Source organism: Nelumbo nucifera, chromosome 4 (assembly GCF_055504915.1).
Source record: "Nelumbo nucifera cultivar China Antique chromosome 4, China Antique-T2T, whole genome shotgun sequence".
NCBI classification, from domain to species: Eukaryota; Viridiplantae; Streptophyta; class Magnoliopsida; order Proteales; family Nelumbonaceae; genus Nelumbo; species Nelumbo nucifera.
Genome location: NC_142652.1, coordinates 47,528,998 through 47,548,829, shown reverse-complemented (window position 1 = coordinate 47,548,829; position 19,832 = coordinate 47,528,998). Strand labels below are relative to the sequence as shown.

The 19,832-nt window shown below is 35.1% G+C and overlaps 1 protein-coding gene across 6 annotated transcripts in view; it reads right to left on the bottom strand.

Moving 5' to 3' along the window:
• Window positions 1-19,832, bottom strand: part of LOC104611806 (ADP-ribosylation factor GTPase-activating protein AGD4-like) — a 110,695-nt gene that overhangs the window by 58,562 nt on the left and 32,301 nt on the right. For all 6 annotated transcript variants that reach the window (XM_010279032.3, XM_010279030.3, XM_088902903.1 and 3 more), the window contains 4 exons: window positions 11,385-11,450; window positions 7,095-7,142; window positions 6,890-6,985; window positions 6,757-6,798 (listed from right to left, as the gene is read on the bottom strand). In XM_010279032.3, the coding sequence (XP_010277334.1) occupies window positions 6,757-6,798; window positions 6,890-6,985; window positions 7,095-7,142; window positions 11,385-11,450 (252 nt within the window). The remainder of the gene's footprint in view (window positions 1-6,756; window positions 6,799-6,889; window positions 6,986-7,094; window positions 7,143-11,384; window positions 11,451-19,832) is intronic.

Sequence of the window (19,832 nt, the reverse complement as noted above, 5' to 3'; positions counted from 1 at the left end):
TACTATCACTGTTATCTGCCATTGCCGAACTCCCTTAATTCTGAGCACTGAATTAGGAGCACTACACACTGCACACTACACACAGACACTTCATCGAAATCTGCACACTGATTTCAACAGCTGAGAACTGCAACACCACAAACCCTACTCACCGAAGTCTGTACACTGATTTCAGCAGTATTAAATGTTGAAAACTACAACACCACAACCCCTACTCACCGAGGTCTACACACTGATTTCAGCGATATCAAAAGCTGAAAACCACACTTGTAACACCACCAACATTAATCCACAACTATAGGAAGCTTCACCATTAAGTAGACACTATTGCCATTCGAATCACACACAAACCAGAATAAACCCTAGCATAAACCCTAGCATACTGCAATCTGAGAACCCATCATGCGAACTGTACTACACCTCTCATGTATTCCATAACAAAAAAAAAATATATAAAAAAAAAAACTTTACCTCATCGCCTGAAGGCCAACCATACGAAGGGCTGAGACACCACTGCACCACACGTACCAGCCCTAACTAGGGCTTAGAAACCACAGCAACCAATCACCAACGACACAATCGGAGGCATAGAGACCTCCTAGGGAAGAGGGCGATCACTCCTTTTCAGCCCTTTTCCCAGTCTCCAACTCACAACTGAAAACCCCAAGTGAAACCCTAATTCGAATGCGCAGAAGGCAGAATTCTAGCAAGTCTGATTTGGTGAACCTAGCTCTGATACCATGTTGAAGTTTGACCTGCCATAGAATTCTGTCTTGTTCGTTGACTGTAGAGTAAAGTAGACAGCAAGAAGTAGGAGAGGAAAGAAGAAAAGAGAGAAGAGAGAAAAGAGAGAAAGGCTGGTTCGAATTAGGGAAAAAAAGTTAATCCCTTGATTCGGCCAGACCTATTATTATATTATTGACTTATTGAAAAAGACTTGAGTGCCCTTCTTTAAGTAAGAGGCACTCGAACTAACATAACAGTACACATCAGCATTCTCAACAAGTACAAAGACTGAAATACCCCTTCACTAACACCACTAACAGGATCAAATTAAAAGTACGGGAACTCAAATGGTGGGAAGATGTTTTTTATGCTTAGGCGAGGAGGAAACTGTATTGCACTTATATTTTGGTCATTATGAACCATGAAACAAAAGGCCTTAACCAATTCTTTTCATCTCCATCTCTTGACTCTCTTCTCCATCTCCTGTTGAAAGAACTGAGAGGTACATTGGCACACTGGTGCAGCACCACAATGTCAAAATGAAGTGAGAATGAGAGTTTGAGAAAAACAACAATAGAACACAAAAATGAGAAAAAACCCTAATCGAGTCATGGTTCCAATATTTCTTTTCTCTTCTCTGAATCTATGTTGAATAAACTGAGGGTAAATCTGAGATTTGAGATTGAGGTCATGAGATGCAGCAGACGCCATCATGCCAAAATCAGCTACCTAGTAACTATGTTCATCGATCCGTTCAACCAAAGCTCTATGGTAACCATCTCTGCTATTCAACTGGTTATTGTATCAGGTTAGCTTTCTCTTTTTAATCAAGTTGGCCTATATTTTGCTATTACTTTTTCTCTTTTTAATCTATGAATCAAGAACCAGGAATTCTGCTCATTGTTTTATTTTCTGGCTTTGGCTAATTGCAACTGAGGAGAGAAGATAGTGTCATTGCTATTTTACAGGTGATTGTAGATGTAAATCATAATCAGTCCTATCGGACCAGACCCAATTTGCCTGATTAACAATCAGTTTGGTGTTGGATCTGAAATTATATTCCTGAGAGTGTGGTTTGCGACCAGAACAGCCTTATTTCTTATCAATTCAGGAAAGATCCACCCAGTCCCAAACCAGACCCGACCCATTGACTATGTGGGCACCAAGACCAAAAGATATATTTGCTTGTTGGCCCATACCAAAAGGACATAGGAAGCACAAATTACTTAAATCTGTGTTACTTTTGCTATTTTCTGGGAAATATTGAAGGAGAGGAATTGAATAATTTTTGAAGATTAGTCAAGTCAAAGGGATCAAATTGCCTTTTCCAATGGAAAAGAATTTTGGAATGGATCTTGATTTTACCAGAGTTATATGGGATGTCAAAAGATTCTCTTGGGGATGGATTTTGGTTATCATTCAACAGTCATTGGGCTGAATTGTTGTATTTTTTGTTTTTTTATATTTTGAATGGTTATCTCTCATCATCCCATGGATGTACAACTTTATATTATCAATGAAATTGTCAATTATGTTTAATACCAAAAAAGTATAATAAAGGAGACTTGCACAACCAAGGTGCAGCAGACCTCATCATTCTCCCCACCAATTGATTCTCTCTCTCTCTCTCTGCTCCATTTTTTCAATCCTCACTAACTTTTAATTTCTCTTATACCCAGGTTGAAATCAGAGCCCTCTTTTTTCTTTTGGCTAATAGTCCATGCAAATATTGGACTAGTAGACTGTTTGGAGAATTATTAAAGTTGCAAACTGGACTTTAATTGTGAGCGGGTGTTCTAGTTATTTTATGTATGTATGTATAAAATAAAACAAGACATGCCATGTCAGCATGCCTCTATTTTCAGAAAAGCTATTTATCTATTTTCTCCTTTTTTGCATTTTTCTTATTTTCTTTTATTTTAAAAATATAAAATAGTAATCAATGCCAATTTTGATTGGATCAATAAAGATTTACACAATTATGAAGAGAGAGGGAGAGAGAGAAAGACCTTTGGGTTTCCAAAGCCTCTTATTTCAATGCATGTTATTATTACATTTAAGAAATACATTTAAGAGAGAGAGATAAATAGAGAGAATGAGAGTGAGAATAGTAATACAACAGAATAAAGTAATTAAAATATTAATAAATCAAATAATCTAAACAGGCTGAGGTTAAACATCAAAACAAAAATAAAAAAATATATATTTAAAAAAATTAAATCCACTAAACTTTCACTTAAAAATAATAACTATTAACAAAACTTGATAAAAATTAAAATACATTCTTAAAATTTTAATTAAAAACATGGGTTTGATATATTGCATATACATTCTAATGTTTAATTTTGTTTTGTTTATTCTTTTTATTTTATTAGATAACTTTGTATTAATGCATTTTAATTTAATTAATAATTTTTATGAGTTGAGACCTTTACTGTGCATGGTGCACATACTACAAAAATAAAACTATTATTTTAAAAAATTATTAATATAAAAATCCACTAAACTTCACTTAAAAACAATACTATTAACAAAACTTAGTAAAAGTTCAAATAGATTTATCTTTGGTTTCATTAAAATTTTAATTAAAAACATTTCAATTCCACTTAAAAATCAAACTTAATAAACACTAATAAAAATAAGTTCAAATAAAAAAAATATTAATTGATAGTTTTAATAATATTATCATTTAAACATGGGTTCGATATAATGCACATAGAATCCGTGTTCTAATGTTGCATTTTGTTTTATTTATTCTTTTTATTTTATTAGATAACTTTGTATTAATGCATTTTTAATTAATTAATAATATTGTAAAAATTAATAATTTTTATGAGTGGAGACCTTTACTGTGCATAGTGCACATGCTACATAAGAGACTTATAGAAAATAGAGGATCCATTAAAAATGATATAAAAATAAATTAATTAATGAAAATTTAAAATGTAGAACCCATTTTATCAATTTGGTGAAGAAGATGAGCTAAACGGGTCTGTTTTGACCCATTTTCGAAAACACTTCTAGTTCGTCTGGAAACCCATAACGTGTCATACACAATACTACATATTTTAACACATACCATAGAAATAATAATAATACAAATAATAATAATAATAGTAATCTATATATAATTTGAAACCTAATAGGATAGTTCAAATTAATAGTAAAAAGTAAAAAAAATTATGAAAATAAAATAAAATAAACCATTTGCATTCCATATAAAAATTAATTAAAATAATAAAACTAATAATGACCCAATTAAAAATGTCATAAGACTCCTACTTAAAGATGATTATATATCACTTAGCCTAACCCAACTTAACCTACAAACTTCTAGGCTCAAGCAACTATTTTCTTCTAAGTTAGGTCTAGCTCAAATGTCAAATCTACACCAAGCCCACACATAGTGCATGTAGTATGGATATAAAATTAATAAAAAATTACTAAAGTTAATAAAAAACTAAATTTTAGCAAGTTTATCTATAAACTATTAAAAACTAAGAAATTAATAAAATTTAGTATTAATAGAGTAGAAATCTGCTGAATTAAAAAATATGAAAGAAAGTAGTTTCTTGAAGAGAGAAGGAAGAGATAGGGAGAAGAAGAGAAGAAGAGAGTTTGAAAGAGAAGAGAGCAATAATACTGGCCGCCCCCCTCACTTATTATTTATACTAAAATAATAGAACAGTACAAAGACAACTATGCCCTCATAAGGCGGCAAAACATAAAACAGCATATGTAACCTTCAAAAAACATAATAAAATTTGGACTCACATAACTGCTGTGGTCCCCACCTCCTATCTAACAACTAACATAAACATCTACTTAGAAAAACATCATAAAACTAATTAATCTTCAACAAATAGGATAATTAAAATTAATAATAAAAAGTAACAAATCATTTATAACTTAGCCCAACTCGGCTAGACCTATAAATTTTTCAGGCTCAAGTAACTATTTTCTTGTGAGCTAGGCCTAGCTCAGATATGCACCAAGCCCACACATTTCGAATTTTAAAGTGTATATGTGTAATAAATGCATATAAATAAAAAATATTAAATTTATTAATTATAAACTTTATATAATTACACATAATATCTATATGTATACATAATTATACTACATATAGATAAAATAATAATTTTTATTAGAGATGGATTTTAATCAAATTGGATGGGGTTAAACCCACATCCAATAAAACTATTAATCAGATGCAAGTTCTAATATCCAAATATGGGATAACCAAATTCTAAGTCTAGTAGGGTAATGAACTTTCGAAGTACAATGACAACACTAGTAGATAAGGCCCAAGCTAAGTAACCCTAAGCTCAACCTGGAAGTTATATGCCTATATGGTAAATATTATTATATAATATTTAGATAACAAATTTCATATTAATATATATAAATGTTATATAATTTTTAAATAGACTAAAATTAAATAAAAATTTAATTTGTAAAAAAAATCAGTGTTATAATTAACATGAACAAGCTTGTCCATGTCCTAGGCCAAGCAAGCTTAAAAACTGTTAATACACTATCAAAATTTGGCCCAAGATTTTATTATTTTTTTTGGTTCATTAGGCTACATAATGGGGGTAGCCCATCCCTTGGCTCTTTTGACTTCAATATTATCTAAAATAGTTAATAAAAAAACCCAAAAATAATGTATACATGGGTTGGACTCGGTTTGGTTCAGTCCAATTACGAATGTCACAGTGTGTGCAACTTGGGTGGGTTAGGTCAGGATGAGGATCAATCCAATCCTAAACCAAAGTCTTAAACCTTGAGTTCAGGCTTACATTAATTTAATTACAACTTAAAAAGTTAACAATAGATTAATTTAATTATGACTATAGCCTAATTTTATATATTTATTAATATTTAAGTGTTTTAAATATTTAAGTGGTATTTACAAAAAATTGTAACATTTAATCAAAAGTAAAATAAATAAAATAGAACACAAATAGAAAACATGAAAAAAAAATTATTAATTTATAAAGTATTTAGCAATAATTTGTTATTTTTGTTAAAATCATTAATATAGTTAATTCAATTTACTAAATTAGTAAATCATTTTTGTAACAAATTAGTAAAATAAAGATTTAATTATTCTAAACAACATTGCATTCCTTCCTCTGTTATAAGTTTTGGTTATTTCACATTCCCTTGATAAATCCTGTGCATCACATGAGTCCCTGCTAGTGAGATATTACAAATAGTGAAAGGAGGTTGCACGCCTCATCATCCTATACCCCTCCAATCAATTCTCTCCCTTTATCTCTGTTACTCTATATTCTCTTCTATTCACACCAAATTTTAATTTCAGTCAATACACAAGTAATTTAATCCATGCTCACCCTACCTGCCAAAGTCCTCAAGGCAATAGGATTCTTTTTAACTTTCTTTTTTTCTCTGTGTGGGTGTATGTAGGAGTGTCCACGGTTCGGTTAACCGAACCATAGCATTTTTTTCTAAACCGAACCGGTGGTACTGATTTTTCCAATTCTCCAAACCGAAACCGAACCGATGCCACCGGTTTCAATTTTTGACCAGTTCGGTTTTTTGGTTTTTTATATTTATAATATATATTATACAAATATATGTATAATATTATATAATAAATAAATGATATATAATATATTATAAATACTTGAAAAATATATAATATATATAATATATTTATAAATAGATCATTATAAATATAAGTATATATTTATATATACAATGAATATATATTTATATATAATACATAGGAAATATGTGACATATATTAAAAATATACCGGCCGGTTCGGTTAACCGTCGGTTTTTTTGTAGGTTAACTGAAAACTGAACCAGTCCTTCGGTTTTTCAAAAATCCCGAACCGATCGATTCAGTTAACCGCATTTTGCGGTTCGGTTTTCTCGGTCCGGTTCGGTTTTTCGGTTTTTTATGGACACCCCTAGGTGTATGTGCCTGTATCAGTTATCATGTGTATGATGCTTTGCTTTGGAAGGTTTATAGAAATCAATAGTAGCATTGTTTTACCTGGTGAATAAAAGGCTCCATCTGGCTCAATAGGCCATATCCCTAAAAGAAACAAACTGTTTTAGTCCAATTGTGTTGAAATAACAACCATTTGATAGGGACCACATCGTTGTTGAGACACTTGAAAACATACCAGCTTAAAATATCTTAGATGGGCATCCATAATTGCACTTAAGGATTCCAGGAACAAGTACTTCTTTTTGGCTTCAACATTTGTGAGGGCATTTACCTGAACTCCTTGGAACCAGAGAGTAGATTCTTAGAAACCCAATCAATTTATGTAAAAAATTGCACCATTGAAGTAAAAACAAGTGATAGAAAATAAATATCAGGCATACTAGATTGAAGCGGCATCTCTCAAATGATGACTTCGAGTTTTGTAAATCCTGTATAAAATACAAATAGTGCGGTCTGAGTTTTGTCAATCCACATAAATAAAATAATCATCCCTCACTCAGGGCTAAGCAATTGAGTTATTAAATAGAATTGACAAATTGAGAAAATTCAACAATTCTATCTATGTTCAAAAAGCACTCTACTTAGAGTATTGTGGATCCCATACAAAAACAAATAGTCTGTACTTTGAATTTTTTTATCAGCAAGAGGAATTTTATTAAGGAAATTTTGAAATTACATCAAGGTGGCATATTCTCCACCCCAAACAAACAAAAAAATAACAATTTTGCCCAAAAGCCCCTTGTTTAGCTAGAGTATCCACCATCCCATTAGCAGTTCTCACCCATTTAAAAGTGACAGTTAGCTCCTTTGTTATACTTACAATCTCCCAAAAGGTGTGTCTCTAGGTCCATGGGATTTGGGTATTACAACTTACCCAGGAAATGACCACTTCAGAATCCCCTTCCACCTCCAATTGATGGAACCCAAATTGCTTTGCAAACCTTACACAATGGAGTAGGGCTAGAACCTTGCCGTCAGTGAATCACCATGCTCAATAGATCCTGAAAATAAAGCTAGAACCTTGCCCTCTGAGTCACGGAAGACCCCTCCTAACCCAGCCACACCTTGATTGCCTAAAAAACTTCCATCGAAGTTAAGTTTTATAATGTTAGTGCCAGAAGCCACCATTCCATGATTATTTTTTTCCTTTCTTGAAGCAGAAGTGCCACTTCCTTCCAAGTTCACGAAATGTCATTCAGTGAGAAGACTAAAAAGGTTTCCAAGGTCTTCACCCAATGTGTAACTTTTATTTTTATTGTATCCAAGACTTCCATTCTGGACCTACTCTTCTCATTGAATATCCTTCCATTCTTCTATTCCCATATGCTTCAAATCAAAGCCACCCTTGCTGCTTTCCACAAAACCTTTCCTCTTTTCTTTAGTTATCTCAAGAAGTTTGGATCAAAGAGACCCACAACATCCCAAGGGGGAACCACCTGCACCTAGAGAGAGAACAAAGATGCTCCCAAATACAATGCACAAAAGAGCAAGAAATAAAGATATGGCAAAAAGATTCACCACTTCGTTTGAAAGGACTCACAAATGAGGGGAAGCCATTTGTTTGGCTTTCTTTTATGCAGCAAGTAACAAGTGTTTATCTTGCCAAGGAAAACCTCCCAAGAAAGGGCCTGAATTTTAGGAGGAATTGGCCAACTCTAAATTTCTTTCACTGAGAAGTTCGCCCCCATTGTAGTAGGCTGAATTAAAATATTAAAGAAAGAACCACAAGTAAACAAACAATCCAAAGAAAATGACCAAACCCTAGTGTCCTCTATATTTTGGCCCAAAAAGAATGAATCAAGCCTAGCCAAAATAAGGATGAGAATCAAACTCCACTTCCTGAAGGCCCCTTCTGAATCCAAAGTCCCAATTTAACCCCAAGGAGGATAAAACCATAAACTTAGCAATGGGTTCAGCCTTGTAGTTGGGGAGTGCATAGAGCATAGGAAATTGGACATTAAGTGGACTTTCACCTACCCAAAGGTCCACCTAAAATAAGACTCTTAGCCCATTCTCCACATCAAACTGAATATAGTTAAGAAACAAAGGATACCACATATATTGATTTCCAAGGAGAGGATGAAGTTGCATTGGGGCTGCCTTTGCATCCTGGCCATTCTCTGATCATCCATGTATACTTTCAATTACCCTATGCCAAAGCCATTCTTTTTCTAATGGAAATCTCCACAGCCATTTTCCTAGGAGAGCTATGTTCTTCTAGACTATGTTACCTATCCCAAGCCCTCCCTTCTCTTTAGACCTACTAACCTGTTCCCATTTCACTAAGTTGTCTTTCTTTTCATCCCCAGGTTCCCATAACAAGTCCCCCATAAACTTTTCTAATTGCCCAGCTATCTTAACAGGGATACGGAACATGGATAGAAAATAAACAGGATGATTAGCCGTGGTGGCCTTGGTTAAAGTTATTCTCTCTCCATTGAAATGTAATTTCTTTCCCAAAGTGCTAGTTTCTTAGGAAACCTTTCCACCACTAGTTTCTAGAAGCTTTCTGACTGTCCTAAATACTGCAGGGGCCAGTCTTTGACTTCACATCATAAGATCTCTGCCATTCTAATTATTTTCTCCTCTTGCAAATTTATGCCCACAACACAGATTTTTCTACCGAAGAGGAGTACTAAATACTCCAGGGGTTAGACTTTGACTTCACATCCTAAGATCTCTGCTATTCTAATTACTTCCTTCTCTGTACTTTGAGTTTTTTTAATAATGCAATGGCTAGTTATCTGGGCCAAACCATATTAAGCAAAGTTATTAATGAGGTGAAGTGATGACTGGTCGTTTGGCCTTCCTAAGCAATATACATACTAGGTTCTGACTAGTCAACCACAAAAAAAAAAAAAAAAAAATCTAAAAAGGATAAATAGGCTGAAATAGGGATTGTTTTAAAATCTTTGTTTCTCTAAGAGAGTGCAGCATTGACTATATGATGTGATCCCCTTGTTTTGAGCAGCTTCCTGCTATCACATTTATACTGTATTTTAATAGTTAGAAATGAACCACTTGCTTTGGTACCACTTAATGTAGGACTGACAGATCCGATACCAAACTTAATATAGGGATTGAATGAATTAAGAATGAACATCATAGGGTTAGGACAGGTTCAGGGTGATATTCATGCTAAAGATAAAGAAAGGTCTCAGGGCCTAACTACAAAAATACATATTTATCTTGAGATAGTGACCAATGACAGTAGTTGAGATACCACACAGACCCATAGGCTCTCCATGATACTACATGCACCCTTCTCTGTCCTCACTCCTGATTCCCTGCGATCTGTACCATGTAATATCAAATACAGCTTGACAAAATGGAAAGCATCAGATAAGGAAACTAGGTCTAGAAGAGGAATTTTTCAATGAAATTTCATAGGGAGGATTATAATTGATATTTGTGGAAGACAACCAAGTTTGGTTAGGTTTGGTGTATTTCTTACACAAAAGGTATGAAATTTGGATGGATGAAGGATTATCAATATCTATGGAGAGCATCAACATATGGGAGCAATGAAAGATACAAAAAAGAAAAACACAAAAATGGTTGGAATGAGAAAAGGTTTTAGTTTAATTAAAAATATTGAAATTATAAAAAAAACTCAAAATTTATGGAAATCATGATTTTAGGTGGAATTTTGGAATGAAATTTGGATGGAAAGAGTGTTTCCACGATCTACGGGGGGCATCCAAATATGGGAGCAAATGAAGATAGTTACAAAAAAGACAAAAATTGTTAGAGTGATAAAGTTCGAGTGTACCTGAAAATAAAGAAAAAATTTACCTAAATCAGTTATAGTTCTTTGAGAGCATTGAATGAAGACCTTTTGATGAAGAAATTATAGATGTTGATAGCTGTAACTATAATGGCTTCTTAAAAGATAAAAAAGAAAATAGAAAGAAAAAGAAGAGAGACCAAACCTCAAATCAGTCGATGGGGTGCCTACAAATCAGTCTAGGGAATAGGAATCACTCACGACATGCAGCATAAGCTCTACAGTATCAAATAAAGTCCATTCATTCATCCCTCCACATTTTGTGCTTTACACATATCAACACTACAGGAATGGCCAGTCCTAATAAACCTATGAAATGCAAAATTAAAAAGTTGCTTCTATCATAAGAAAACACAAGTCCTAAATGAATTAACCAATGGCTAAAATTCTAAACCTAACTAAACTATCATTAGAAGAAATCAAGCTAATTAGGGTGGACTCCAAAACACGTAAAATGACCACAGAGACAGGAAAGGTTTAAAATTTTGCAATGTATTGGGTTGTATCAGCTGATACTTACCTTCCAACGAGCCTATATCGGGTTGGTTCAGGTTTATATAATTTAGTTGTTTCATTTCTTTTCAGGTTGGTGTGGATTTGTATCATACAACCCACAAACACATAAAATGACCGTGATCAGTCACCAAACTACACATAACACTAAGATGTACAAGAGATGACAATCCACTTAAACAAATTTAAATGGATTTACAGACTTACAAGTATACAGAAATAAATGAGCAACAGGTAAAACAAGAAGGAGAAGATATTTTCCATTAAGGGCTTTGTATGTCTAGTACAACAATTTCCTCTAAAGAAAAACCAACTCTAGCTTCAGAGGTCATAGTCAACAAATGAGACTGAGATAAAAACAGGAGCATACCTCTTCTAGTTCAGCAACAATATCTAATCGTGTGCCTTTCTTCAATGAAGTGAACTTTTCACGTGCCTAAAAATGATTAAATAAAATCAATAAACAAATGTTTTTCTTAAAGAATACAAAACCAACAGGGAAATGTCAAATGCAACATTAATGAAGAAAAAAAAAGAAGGTTAGCATTTGAGTTCATAAGAAACAAATAAATAGAATTAATTCGTTAAAGCACTTAGCTCACTGGCTCAAATAGTGTCATAGGAGTAATAGAGTAAAAACCATGGGATGAAAATCAATTAGATATAAGGCCAAAAGAAACAATAATAGCCACATGAAAGCATCCGTGTTCCTTTAAACCTAGGGCCATTACCCAAATATTGAAGCGTGGAAAGAATCCATACAGAAAGGGATCAGTTTCCGACCAACTTGTCATTAAATGGTTTTTAGCAATTTTAAATATTTTCAAATACATTTCCTAGTATGTTGGTGTCCTAGGAATAACAATGTAAGTCTTCTAGACATTAACTGTTGACAGTAAAAGCCAAATTTACTAATTACGGCTACTTACAAACTTACTATTTACAACATTTCGCATAACAATGATTTATAGTAAATTTTTGGTTACTAATTTTAGAAATTCCTATTGTCATTGCAATAAGTTGGTGCCAGTAGGATTAGTAAAGAGTTATTTAGAGGTCCTTATTTGAGTGTCCCCATTGGTTACCTAATGGGTCTCCACCTCCTCCCTCCTGAATGCCTTCATCTACACAATCCACATTCATTCTTTCATGTGCTCATAACTTCCTATTCTCTTCACTCACCATGTTCATCCTAGAAGGCGTCCTTTTTGTCCTACATTAATTTGGCATTACAATGAAGCTTGGAATTGAGTTAAGAATGAGACATTTTCTCACAGGACAAACTTCAAGCTAAGCTTAAAAAAGATGTCAGTTCTCAAGGTACCAATGTGAGGCCAGGAGACAGGGGGTGCTTTGTCACCACATCACCTAATTGGGGACGTAGGCATCACCTATGGGATGAAATTTTTTAAATAAAAACCACGAATCCTAAGTGGTTTTTAAATAAAAAACCATGTCACCTAATTGGGCGCCTAGGTGTCACCTAGATTCCATAGAAACCAGCAACCATCTTTCACTAGTAATAATCTATAATCATTATAACATAAGTATAAATTTTGTATTAGAACATAAAAAAACAACATATTCATAAGAAAAAAAAAAGAAAGAAAAGAAAATTCTTCAACCTATCAACAGGTCATTGATGGATTACACCAAGTCAAACAGACTCAAATTTGTAATTTTCCTGATTTTCACCAAGAAAAATCCATAAAAAATAGTGTAAGTGTGTAACAGCACGAAAGAACCATGAAACTTACACCAAAAGCCTTCTAAAACCATGTTTGATCCCAATCAAGGGTTTACTTCATCTAATTAAGCAACAGATCATAAAGCCTGGCAATATCAGCTGTCAGAGATCTAGTCAATGGCCAATTATAGTTGCAGTGCTCAAAACTCAATCTATGGTTTTCTCCAATACCAAGTAATCAAGACACTTGGTATTGGGGGTCCAAAAAGTTTTAGGTATGCCCCACTGAAACCAATGTTCAGAGAACTGAACCAGGCATACAACCAGAAAAAGGAGAGGTTAAAGGGTCAAAGATTCAGCCTTGGTTGAACCATCATGATGGGGCATATAAATATATGTTCTGCACGTTACATAAATACTATATATAATATTTAAGGGGACAATGTTTTAGTAGTTGTCGGCAAATTAAAAAAGATAGGATTTGCGGCAAATTTAGAAAGATTTGATTTGATTGATTACAGATTTTAATAAATTTAGGAAGGATTAGATTTGAATATTATTAGGAAAGTCATATCCTAGAATTAAGGGAAAGATTTAGTCAATCCCTGATTGAGAGAGATTCTAGGAGTTTGTCTCTCCTATCTTTTCTTATTTAAGTTGTATGCTCAATATGTTTTTATAATCACATTATCAATAAAGAAAATCTTCTTCTTTTCTCCCTCTATATTTCACAACATGGTAAAACCACTGATGATCCAAAGTGCAGGCAATAGCGTTCTGAAAATTCGATGGCTACCGCCTGGTTGATCAACTCTATGGATCTGGTGATTGGAAAACCATTCATGTTTCTGCCGATGGCTCGCGATGTGTGGGAAGCTGTTAGGGAAACCTATTCAGATTTGGACAATCATTCACAACTGTTCAAACTGAATACCCAAATGTGGAAGATGCAGCAAGGTGAACGCGAACTAACAGCTTATTACAATGAGATGATGGCTGTTTGGCAGGAGTCGGATTTATTTGAAGAAGAAGAATGGGAAAGTCCCAGTGACGGTGCTCATTACAAAAAGAAGATAGAAAGAGTCTGGGTTTTTGTTTTCTTGGCTGGTTTGAACAAAGAACTCGATGAGGTTCGGGGACGTATCTTAGGACGAAAGCCCTTACCTACTATAAGAGAAGTTTTTCCAGAAGTGCATAGAGAAGAAGCACGGCGGCAAGTGATGTTGAAGAATGTTAGTGAAACAAAAACAGAGAATGAAGGGTCCGCTCTTGTGGCCCGAGGTGCAGACTTAGACGGAGATAAACGAGGAGGAAAGCAGAGGCCTTGGTGTGATCATTCTAGAAAGCCATGGCATACTCGGGAAACCTGCTGGAAGCTGCACGGGAAATCGGCAGGTTGGAAGAAAAAATCTGGCAGTGACAACAAGTCAGGGGGAGATGTCCGCGCACTTCAAGTAAGCAGCTCAGATCCAGGGCAGCAATCATCCTCAGAGTCTCTTCCTTTCACAAAGGAACAAATAGAGCACTTATATAAAATGTTTCAATCTCAATCGTTAAGAAATTCTAACCCATCCTGTTCTCTAGCTCAGTCAGGTAATTTTTTTACTACAGCCATTGCTTGTACCAAATCTAATGGCTCCTAGATACTAGATTCAGGTGCCACTGATCATATGACCGGCATTTCGCAATTCTTTTCTTCATATACACCCTGTGCAGGGAGTCAAAAGGTTAAGATTGTAGATGGTTCCTTTACTACTGTTGTTGGGAAAGGAACTGTATCTATTTCTCCTTCTCTAAACCTCAAAGATGTTCTGCATGTTCCTAACATATCATACAATCTCTTATCAGTCAGCAAACTAACCCTTGATCATAATTGTCGAGTTAATTTTTGGTCTTCTTGTTGTGAATTTTAGGATTTAACCTCGGGGAAGATGATTGGGGGTGCTAAACAAGATGGTGGCCTCTACCTCTTTAATAAAGGATCAACCTTGGGAAGGCAAGACCGACAGACTTGTTTCAGTTCTATCTCTGTTTCTAATGACATTGAAGTTTTGTTATGGCATTATCGATTAGGACATCCTAGCTTTCAATATTTAAAGCATCTATTTCCCAAGTTATTCATGAATAAAAATCATTCAGTTTTCAAGTGTGAATCTTGTGAAGTAGCAAAACATCATCGTGCTGTTTTTCAATCTCAACCATATAAAAAATCAAAACCATTTACCATGATTCACAGTGATGTTTGGGGCCCTTCTAGAGTAACAACTCTTTCTGGAAAACGTTGGTTCATTACTTTTATTGATGATCATACTAGGGTCACTTGGGTTTTCCTTTTAAAAGAGAAATCTGATGTTGAAACTGTGTTCAAAAATTTCTATAACATGGTTCAAACACAATTTCAGACTCAGATTAAAATTTTTCGAAGTGATAATGGAAAGGAATTTTTTAACAATGTGTTTGGGAATTTTTTTGCTGAGAAAGGAATTGTACACCAAAGTTCGTGTAATAATACACCTCAACAAAAAGGGGTGGCTGAAAGGAAAAACAAACATCTCCTTGAAGTTGTTAGAGCCCTAAGTTTTCAAACTAAGGTTCCTAAGTATCTTTGGGGAAAAGCCGTTTTAACAGTCACTTAATTGATTAACAGACTGCTTACACGAATTTTGGATTTTAAAACACCCATACAGGTTTTCATTGACTGTTTTCCAAACTCTCGGCTAGTGACAAACATTAAAAATTTTTGGAAGTGTGTCCTTCGTTCATAACCATGATCCTAAACATTCAAAACTTGATCCAAAAGCACATAAATGTATTTTTGTAGGCTATCCCACTAATCAGAGAGGTTACAAATGCTTTGATCCAGTTTTGACTATGGATGTCACATTCTTTGAAGGAACCTCGTACTACAACAACTCCCATCTTCAAGGGGAGAGCAACACTAGTGAAGATGGTTTTTTAGATGGTTCTGATTTAATGTTTGAATTTGTCCATAATGATGTTCCTCACAACTAGTCACCGAAAGAAAGTGAGGTAGAAAATACAAAATTAGTGGAAACAAATGAATTAAATATGGAAAATGAACAACCTTTGGTGATGCCATCTCAAAATGAAAAAGCTGAAACAACAGAGATGCATGCGAAACAATATAAAGGCCTTGTATATTCAAGGGAATATCTAGCACAGAAAAGGAGAGGCACTATTCCGCAGCATCAACAAGAATCTGATCTGAGGGTGGATCATGAAATTCATGATAATTCTCCAAAAATCCCTGAAAATATTCCTCCAGGTAATTCTAATTCTTCCAGTCGGCTTGATCTTCCCATTGCTCTTAGGAAAGGTGTTAGGTCTTGTACAAAACATCCTCTGTCAAATTTTTTATCTTACAAAAATATTTCACCTTCATATTGTGCCTTTATTTCACAAGTGTCTAGTGTATCCATTCCTAACAGTATCCAGGAGGCTCTAAATGTTCCTGAGTGGAAAGAATCTGCTTTTGAGGAGATGAGAGCCTTGGAAAAGAATGCTACTTGGGAGAAAGTGGGTCTGCCGGATGGAAAGATAGTTGTTGGTTGTAAATGGGTGTTCACTCTGAAATACAACTCAGATCGATCCTTGGAAAGATACAAGGCTCGCCTAGTAGCTAAAGGCTTTATTCAGACATATGGAGTGGACTACTCTGAGACCTTTCCTCCAGTGGCGAAACTAAATATAGTTCGAGTACTCTTATCTGTTGCAGCTAATCTTGACTGACCACTGAATCAGCTGAATGTGAAGAATGCCTTTTTGAATGAAGACTTGGAAGAAGTATATATGGAGCCTCCACCTGGTTTCACTGAGAAGTTTGGAACTAAGGTATGCAAGCTAAAAAAGTCTCTATATGGACTTAAACAGTCTCCCAGAGCCTGGTTTGAAAGATTCACAAAGTTCGTTAAAAGTCAAGGATATAGTCAAGGACAATCTGATCATACTCTTTTCACAAAAAGATCCACCAAAGACAAGGTTTCGGTTCTGATTGTCTATGTTGATGACATAATCTTGATTGGAGATGATATTGAAGAGATGAGCAGACTGAAGCAGAGCTTAGCCAAGGAATTCGAGATTAAAGACTTAGGCCAGCTAAGATACTTTCTTGGAATGGAAGTGGCAAGATCAAAGAAGGGCATTGTGGTTTCGCAACAAAAATATATTCTAGACCTCTTGAAAGAAACTGGAATGAGTGGATGCAAACCTTCAGACACTCCGATAAAAGTTAAAGATAAGCTCGGAAAAGTTAAAGATGGGGTTCCACTAGATACTGGTAGATACCAAAGGTTGGTAGGAAGATTGATTACTTGTCACATACATGTCTTGACATTGCCTTCGCTGTGAGCATGGTGAGTCAATTATGCACTCCCCATACGAAGAACATCTTGAAGCTGTGTATCGAATTCTTAAGTATCTAAAAGGCACACCAGGAAAAGGACTCTTCTTCAAAAAAAATGAGAAGAGAGGAGTTCAAGTGTATAGAGATGTGGATTGGGCAAGCTCGATCACTGATAGAAGGTCAACTTCGGGGTACTGCACATTTCTTTGGGGCAATTTAGTTACTTGGAAAAGCAAGAAGCAAAGTGTACTTGCTAGAAGTAGTGCTGAGGCTGAATTCAGATCAATGGCTCAAGGAGTGTGCGAGGTTCTTTAGCTAAAGAGGGTGCTAGCAGATCTTAAGAGACCAGTGAGTTTTCCTATGAAACTGTATTGTGATAACAAGGCAGCTATCAGCAAAGTTCACTTCTACATGACAAAACTAAACATGTTGAGATTGACAGACACTTTATAAAGGAGAAGCTTGAAGAAGGAATAATTTGCACTCCGTTTGTACCAACCACGCAACAAGTTGCAGATGTTTTGACTAAGGGCTTGTTGAGACAGTCATTTGAATTTCAAGTTAGCAAGTTGGGCATGACAGATATCTTTGCACCAACTTGAGGGGGAGTGTCGGCAAATTAAGACAAATAGGATTTGCGGCAAATTTAGAAAGATTTGATTTGATTGATTACAGATTTGAATAAATTTAGGAAGGATTAGATTTGAATAAATTTAGGAAAGTCATATCCTAGAATTAAGGGAAAGATTTAGTCAATCCCTGATTGAGAGAGATTCTAGGAGTTTGTCTCTCCTATCTTTTCTTATTTAAGTTGTATGCTCAATATGTTTTTATAATCACATTATCAATAAAGAAAATCTTCTTCTTTTCTCCCTCTATATTTCGCAACATTAGTCATACAAGACTACAAATTTGAACAGAAAATAAAAGAAAATTAGAAGAGAAGAGAAGAAGAGAGATGAAGAACAAGAACTCGTGGAAGGGTTTTAGGAGAAGAGAGTAGTTGGTTGTGTTTAACAGCCGCCCCACCCTTTGAATTTATATACATGCTTTCATAATTGTAATAGGACTTAATGTTTTACATGGTAGGATAAGATAAGATAAGATTAAAACTAGTCCTACTAAGAAAGCTAATCCTAATCAAAACTTAATTAGATCTATGTTGTCCCACGAGTACATTAATGTGGGGTCCACAGTTTCCTACACTCCCCCTCAAGTTGGGAGTAGATGTTTGTCATTCCCAACTTGCATAGATCTTCTTCTAACTTCTTCCTTGAAACAGCCTTGGTGAGAAGGTCTGCAAGTTGCATGTCGGAGGTGATGTAGGGAAGGCATACTTCTTGAGATGTAACCCTTTCTCTGATAAAGTGCCGGTCCACTTCAATATGCTTAGTTCGGTCGTGTTGTACTGTATTATGAGTTATATTAATGGCAACCTGATTATCACATTATCACAGTACAACATTAGGGATTTCTCATAAACAATACCCAATTCCTCAAGTAATGATCTTAACCATAGAATCTCAGCCACACCATTTGCCATAGACCTATATTCAGCTTCAGCATTGGAGTGAGAAATTACACTTTGTTTCTTACTCTTCCAAGAGACCAGATTACCTCCTACAAAAGCACAATATCCAGAGGTAGATCTTCGATCATCAACACACCCAGCCCAATCAACATCTATGTAGACTTCTATCTTCATGTGGTCATTATTCTTTAACAAAACGCCTCTGCCTGGGGACCTCTTCAGATATGCTAATATCCTTTCACCTGCAAGGAGATGAGTAGTTATAGGAGAGTGCATATACTGACTAACTACACTGACTACATAACTGATGCCAAGTCGTGTGAGGCAAAGGTAAAGAAGTTTTCCAACTAACCGTTGGAACATAGCTTTATCTTCAAGAGGCTCTCCTCCCACTGCACTAATCCTGTGGTTTTGTTCAATAGGTGTGCCTACAAGCTTAACTCCCAACTTTCATATTTCTTCTAGCAAATCAAGAACATACTTTCGTTGAGAAATAAAAATCCCATGCCTGGATCTAACTTCCTCAATGCCCAAGAAGTATCGTAATTCCCCCAGATCTTTTACCTCAAACTCTTGATGAAGGAATTGCTTAAGAGACTCAATTTCACTAGCATCACTTCCTGTTACTACAATATCGTCCACATAAACAGCAAGCAAAGTTAGGGAAGAAGCCACTCTCTTAATAAACAAGGTGTTGTCTGACTGGGCCTGCACATATCCAAACCTTTCAAGGGTTCGTCTGAATCTGTCAAACCAAGCTCTGGGGGAATGTTTTAGTCCATATAAGGCTTTGTTCAATCAACAAACCTTTTTTCCTATCTCTGTACCATAAAATCCAGGAGGCAACTACATGTAAACTTCTTCGTGCAAGTCTCCATTGAGGAAGGCATTTTTAACATCCATCTCATACAATGGCCAAGAGTAATTAGTTGCAAGAGATAATAGGACTCTGATAGTGGTCATCTTTGCTACTGGTGCAAAAGTTTCTAAGTAGTCAATACAATATGTCTGAGTAAATCCTTTTGCAACTAATCGGGCCCTATACCTTTCAACAGAACCATCAGCATTATGTTTCACAGTGAATACCCATCTACATCCAACCGGCTTCTTTCCTTTCGGTTGATCCAGTGTTTTAAAAGCGCAAGGCGCAAGGCAAGGTACGCGCCTTTTTTAGGCAAGGTGCAAAATTAAAAAAAAACTAAAAAATCAAAAAATTATAAAACATAATATTAATAAA